This window comes from Corvus kubaryi, unplaced genomic scaffold, assembly GCF_017639235.1.
Source record: "Corvus kubaryi isolate FWS band 111438036 unplaced genomic scaffold, C.kubaryi_AGA036_p1.0 36371, whole genome shotgun sequence".
In the NCBI taxonomy this organism is placed as follows: domain Eukaryota; kingdom Metazoa; phylum Chordata; class Aves; order Passeriformes; family Corvidae; genus Corvus; species Corvus kubaryi.
This window is the reverse complement of record NW_024580858.1, coordinates 1,447-8,654: the sequence shown is the minus strand read 5'-3', so window position 1 is coordinate 8,654 and position 7,208 is coordinate 1,447. Positions and strand designations below refer to the sequence as shown.

At 45.2% G+C, this 7,208-nt stretch overlaps 1 protein-coding gene across 1 annotated transcript; it reads left to right on the top strand.

Annotated features, from left to right (window-relative positions):
• Window positions 1-1,058: 1,058 nt before the first annotated feature.
• On the top strand, window positions 1,059-6,065 carry LOC121660515. Its single transcript, XM_042019886.1, has one exon. It carries the CDS (start codon window positions 1,059-1,061, stop codon window positions 2,217-2,219), a length of 1,161 nt encoding a protein of 386 aa, XP_041875820.1. The 3' UTR covers window positions 2,220-6,065.
• The last annotated feature ends 1,143 nt before the right edge of the window (window positions 6,066-7,208 follow it).

The window sequence follows — 7,208 nt, the reverse complement described above, 5'->3', positions numbered from 1 at the left end:
TGAAATATAAAATCAGGAAACAATGGGGCATTCTCAAGTTTTTATATTTACCCAATTCTCCAAAAGCGCTTTTAGGAAGAGATCTATTGGAACAATTACAAGCAACCATTATTTTTAGGAATGGGGAAATTCTTCTGGAGGTAAATGACCAACAGTATGTGGAAATACTGAGCCTAATATTAACAACCAAAGACTCTGCAGAAGAAACTAGAGAAGAGATAATGAGTCAAGTGCTCCCAGGAGTCTGGGCCACAGATGTACCTGGGAGAGCCAAAACTGCAACCCCAATACAAATCAAACTCAAAGAGGGAAAACAACCAGTTAGAATTAAACAGTACCCCCTCAAAAGGGAAGACAGAGAAGGAATTAGCCCCATAATTGAAAAATTCTTACAGCTGGGACTGTTAAAACAGTGCCAGTCTGATTTCAACACTCCTATCTTGCCTGTCCGTAAACCTGATGGGTCTTACCGGGTGGTACAGGATTTACAGGCTGTTAACAAGATAACTGAGGATCTCTATCCTGTGGTAGCGAATCCTTATACTCTGTTAACATGCTTAACACCAGAGCTAACTTGGTTTACTGTTTTAGATCTAAAGGATGCCTTCTTTTGCCTCCCTCTCCATGAAGCCAGCCAGAAAATTTTTGCATTCGAATGGGAAAGCCCTAAGAGTGGGCGCAAAACCCAGCTCACATGGACGGTGTTGCCTCAGGGATTTAAGAACAGTCCCACCCTGTTTGGAGAACAGTTCGCAAAAGACGTGGAGTCCTGGGAAGCCCCACCAGGAGAAGGGAAGCTACTGCCGTACGTGGATGACCTTTTAATAGCTACCCAAACGGAGGAAGCTTGCATAGCCTGGATGGTAAGCCTCTTAAACTTTCTGGGACTCCAAGGGTACAGGGTATCTAAGAAAAAGGCTCAAGTGGTGAAACAGAAAGTGATCTATCTGGGCTATGAAGTCAGTGCTGGGCAGTGAACTTTAGGGTGAGATTGCAAAGAAGCAATATGCCAAACCCCGAAACCCCAGACAGTGAAAGAGTTACGGACTTTCCTGGGGATGACAGGATGGTGCAGACTGTGGATTTACAATTACGGGCTGCTCGTGAAACCACTATATGAGCTCATTACAAAGGAAAGCAGAGATGTCCAGTGGACAAAGGAGGCCATGAGGGCCTTCAGCCAGCTAAAGAATGCCCTCATGTCTGCTCCAGCTCTAGGACTTCCAGACGTGAGTAAGCCATTCTTTCTATTTTCCCATGAGAAACAAGGGATTGCCTTGGGAATACTAGCACAGGACCTGGGCCCATACCGATGGGCAGTTGCCTATTTCTCTAAGCAGCTAGATGCAGCAGCCAAAGGATGGCCTGGGTGCCTCAGAGCCGTTGCAGCAGTCGTGCTAAACATCCAAGAAGCACGCAAATTCACCTTGGGTCAGAAAATGACTGTGCTGGTATCCCACATGGTGTCCGTGGTCCTGGAAGTGAAAGGCGGGCACTGGCTCTCCCCACAAAGGTTCCTGAAATTTCAAGCCATCATGGTGGAACAAGATGATATAGAAATAGTGGTAACTAACATTGTCAACCCAGCTTCCTTTCTCAGTGGAAATCAAGGGGAACCGGTACACCATGATTGCCTGGAAACTATCGAAGCCACCTACTCCAGCCGCCCGGATCTAAAGGATACCCCTTTAGACAACGCAGAGACCTGGTTTACTGATGGGAGCAGCTACGTCATCAGTGGAAAGCGGCATGCTGGGTATTCAGTTACCACCTGCCGGGAGGTGATAGAATCCGGACCCCTGCCAACAAACACCTCTGCACAAAAGGCTGAAATAATCGCCCTAACCCGTGCCTTAGAGATAGCAAAAGGAAAGAAAATAAACATCTGTACAGACTCAAGGTATGCCTTTGGAGTTGTACACGCACACGGGGCCATTTGGAAAGAAAGAGGACTGTTAAATTTGCACAGAAAGAGCATCAAACATGCACAGGAAATAATGCGGTTGTTAGAAGCAGTCCAGCTACCTGAGAAGGTAGCAATCATGCACTTAAGGGCACGTCAAAAGGTGAGCTCAGAATTGGAAGAAGGAAATGAACTGGCGGACATAGAGGCAAAAGAAGAAGCAAAAGGTGAGGTAACAACAACTGGAGCCTTGATCCCAGATGGACAACTTTCCCTAGAGGGTAAGCCGACATATAATAAAAGGACAAGAAATTGATTAAAGATGAAGGGGGAACATTCAACCAAGAGGGATGGGCCATCACTGCAGAAGGAAAATTGGTTATTCCCTCTCATTTGCTATGGTCACTAGTTAGAGAGGAGCACCGGAAAACGCATTGGGGATCAAATGCCTTATATAACTACATAATTGGGAAAATTATCGCCAGAAACTTATACAAAACTGTTGTGCAGGTAAGCCGACAGTGTACCCTTTGCCTGCAGACTAATCCCAAAAATACCCCCAAACCAAAAATGGGCCAAACTGGGAGAGGCCATGGGCCTGGACAGCAGTGGCAAATTGATTCTATGGAACTTCTGAGAAAAGGGGGGTATCGATATTTGCTAGTGCTGACAGATACTTTTTCAGGATGGCCAGAAGCTTTTCCTACAAGAACCGCTAAGGCTCGAGAAGTAACCAAAGCGTTACTACAAGAAATAATACCGTGCTTCGGAGTTCCAGCCACAGTGTCCTCAGATAGGGGACCACATTTTATTTCAAGGGTGGTACAACAAACTAGCCGACATTTAGGCATAGATTGGGAACTCCACACTCCATACCACCCCCGGTCGAGTGGTCAAGTAGAGAAAATGAATCATTTGATTAAACAGCAAATTGTGAGATTAGGGCAAGAAGCTAACTTACCCTGGCCCCAATCTCTTCCACTTGCATTGTTACAAATTTGGACCAAGCCTAGAATTAAAGAAAAGCTAAGTCCCTTCAAAATACTTTATGGGAGACCATATGGCGTACAGAAAGGCATATCTACCCAAATAGGGGAAGAGACACTAGCCACCTATATGATTGCTTTAGATAAACAGCTTAGAGAAATGGGAAAACACGTGGCTGGAGCCCAAAGTCGAGGCTTGGACGGTCCTGTACATGACATTCAGCCTAGAGACTATGTATATGTTAAGTCTCTTATAGAAAAGACTCTGGAACCACAGTGGGAAGGACCATTTCAGGTACTTCTCACCACTTACACCGCAATTAAGATCAGAGAACTGGATTCACCATACCCGAGTAAAGAAGGGTCCAGAGGCCCCTTTGAAAGTGGCCCCTGGTGATGGTGAACTGAAACTGAAGTTTACCCGAACAAAATGAAAACGTTAGGGTGGCACGCAAGTATAACCCAGAAAACTGGGGTTTTTTACAGTCATAATTGTAACCTCCAGTTGGGAAGTTATTCATAGGAGAGAAGACATATGGTCGGTCCCAAGCCTTTATGCGGTTTACTGGACTCGTGGGGAAATATTCGGATTTAAAGGATTTAAACCTGCTAACTGTGGTCATGCACGGAAACCAAGTGTATACAAAGCAAGGATGGGAAAAACAACAAAAAACTTGGCAGCTTCAGGGAACTGTAGGAAAAGAAATCAAAATAGGATGCCGAATGATTAACGGAACCACTCATAAAAAACCAACCCAAATTAGTGTCTCAACTACTCCTACAGACAAACATAATAAAATCTGTAGCCATTCAAGTGAAGCAGATTGTTGGTATAATTTTACATTAGTACAGACCGTTGAAGTAGTTTGTCTTTGGGGCCAGGCCAGTAATGGACTCTCGTTCAAATTCCAGATAAATGCCATGGCTAGGCCTACTATAACCTACGCTGGCAATCGGATCCAAACCCAGGTCACATCACTTAAACCTGAACCAAGGATTTATGAGATTGACCCTTATGTAGTGAGGAACACAGGCCAGCAATTACTGCTGTTTAATCCAGAATGGTCTCTTAAGCGTGTAGAACTACTAATGCAAGTTAATATTTCTGAGATCCAACCAGCCTGTTCCCCTTTAATACAAACATCCTTTGAAGGGTGGACAGCCTGGCTGCAGAAGCAACCCCCCCCCCCCTCAAAGGCAGAATGACAAGAGACCTGACTGGCATGCTGGGAACAGGACTGGGAGTTATAAATGGAATCGATCCAGAGAGACTGATGAATAAATTGGCCACGGCAACCAGTGACCTGAGCAAATTAAAACAGCCCCTACAATCCTCCCTATTAGCGTTAGGAAACAGCCGGTGGCAAGTCTCAAAAATACTCCCAGACCTCGCAAAAATCAGCGACCTGGACCACGAACTGATATTAAACACACTTGGCACAGCTCAAGACAATATATCATTAGCCCTTAGCTACATACAAGTTCAATTATGGATGCAGTCAACAGTGTCCTTAATTATAAGAGAAGGAAATGAAGGTGTTTTCCCTATCGAAATCCGAGGAGCTGTTTGGAATAATGCTACTAAATTAGAAAGAAAGCTCCAATCCTGGTGGACCTTGGTAAATTTCACCTATGACCCAATGACTAATACAGCCACTGCCTTTGTGCTTACTATACGTAATGCCACAGTTTACGTAATTCATCCTATTGTTGCATTGGGACTAAACTATGACGGGACAGTTTTTTACCCGTCTGAACACAAAGCATGGGCCCGGATGGTAGGAGAAAAATGGCAAACGGTAAATTTAGAATCTTGCATCACAAGGGAACAACAAGGATTTATCTATGAAAGTAATACACTTGATGCTAAAGACGTATGTCTTGATGCAGAACAAGGCATTTGTCACTTCAAGATCCACCCAGACACTCCACCAAAATCTGTACTTGTATATATTGGCCAAGGCTGTGTGTGCTTAAGAACTATCTGCACTTTTACGACGATAGATAACAGTAATATAAATGTAGCTGCCAGGAACCACTCTAATCTTTGTATTTGTAGTTTTACCAAGATTGTTGCGTGTGACTTTTCCTATTTAGCACCGGTTGTGTCTCATCAATTGATAAGGTCTAACTACACCATATAGCATAAATTGCTACCCATACCTATTGGGATGGACCTAACATTAGTAAAGCAATTAGTGAAACATCAGGACCTAATTGAGATTTTAGAAGAAATCTGAACAAACGGGAAAAAGACCTTAGTCACCATCCATCATGACACACAAGAAATCAGCAGAATCTTGCAAAGAGTAAAACAAGATGCAAGTCATAACTGCTGGGACGCGCTTTTCAGGTGGTCACCTACCGCAATTGGTATCCTAAATACGTTATGTCACACCGTAATTGTCTTATTAACCTTGGTTAGTGCCTGCCTTGCGTATGTCTATCATGTGGCTTATTTGGAACTATAGAGTACTAAAAAGGTTATCAGTTTTAACTACTTTGTCAAACGCCTATGGAAAAGCATTAAGGGATGCTTACCGTAAATAATCATTAGGAAAAGAATGTATGTATTAGTAAAAAACTTAACTAACTCTTTAGAAAAGGGGGGACTGAATCAGGGGGATGGGGAAGCAGAGATTAAATGATTTACTAAGAATTGGTTTGTTAGAAGCGATGCATACTGCTTGCCCAACGCTTATTGTGCCTACCAAAGCAGGATGAGAAGATATGAGACTATTGATAAAGGGAAGGAATCTTGACTGAAGATCCTGTTTTTAACCTAAAGCTAACTCAAACCAGTCTTGACGTTTGGACTTAGCCCAGGGGCATAAAGAGCATGCACAGGGAAGAAAGGTGAAAAGTTCAGGATAAGGAAGACCCTTTACTTCATCTGAGGAAGACTCTTATTTCATCTCGGAGACCCCTGCCCACGACCACCAGACAACACTGCGCAAGCGCAACGCGGATGTAAATGACTTTTGGGCTCATTGTAATATGAAGCGAGGCTAGGCGGGGCTAGGCAATGATTATGTATAGGCGTATTGGGAAACTCAATGAATATGGAACTTGTAACCTGATAAATACCAAGCTGAATGCAGCTGTCGGCACGCATGACTTTGGAGGCATTATCCCCCATGCGTCCCAGCGCTGGAATAAACACACCTACTTTACTACTTATTCTAGTAGTGGAGTCTTTCCCGCTCATCACATTTCTGTGACCTTCTTTTACCCCTGCATTGTTTCATACTGCTGGTTTTGGGCACAAGTTCTTTGTACACTATTCTGGAAATAAAAAAAAACAGAAACAACACCCACCTCTCCCCCACCACTGCCCCTCCCCCAGCCACAACCCTAACAAAACCAACCTGCAGAATCTTCAGGATTTCAAATGAGAACAAGCATAGATGGGACATAAAAAGATGGATCCTCCTTAGACATTTGTGCATGCAGTGCTCTGCAATCAACTCCTAAATTCTACTTCTCGTTGTCTTGGTTTTGAAAGACAGGAGTCTGCTAAGGTAGGCGGGAGCCTCCCATGAAATGGCAGATGTAACCCCTTTCCCTCCGAGTTATTATAATTTTGAAAATCAAGAGCCTTTAGGCAAAGATGTGGGAAATAGGAATAACAGTTCTTTACTATTATATATATATATCCAGTCAAACAAACAACAATAACTATGGCAGTAACAGCAAACAATCACAAACCCAGTCCCAACCTTCTCGGCTGTCAGGCCCTTTCCCCTTGGGTGCAGTTCCGCTCGCAGCCGGCAGGGGCGCTGGCAGCTCCCGGTGAGCAGGGCAGGTGCGATGGTTTCCCCGCGGCTGCAGGGGGCGCTCCGGAGCGAGCTCGGGGAGCACGCGGCTCCCGTAGCCTGGGATCCCAGGGAAGGATGGAACAAAGGCTTCACAAACCGCTGGGCAGCCGATTCCGGACTCTCGGGAACAGCAGGCTGGAACGGCAGGCTGGAGCGGCAGGCACGAGCACAAATCCCGGGTGGCGGACGAGATGTATCCAGATGGGAAACCCCCCCGGAAGTCCAGGCAGGGCAAGCATGGCTACAGCATAGCGAAAGCTCGAAGCAGCAGTGGGGCAGGGCAGCCACAGCCCGGCCTCCAGCAGGGCAGGGAAAGTGGCTTTGGGATCCTGGCGTTGTTTCCAGCAGAAAACAGCCGAAAAGAGGAACCAGCAGCTCCTTTCTCTGCAGCTTCTCTCTCCGGACGCTGAGAGCGAACTGAACCCACACCCAGGTGAAACAAAAGAGTAGCCACGCCCTTTTGTCTTCTCTTAAGCACCCAGCGATTTATCGTCTTAGTAA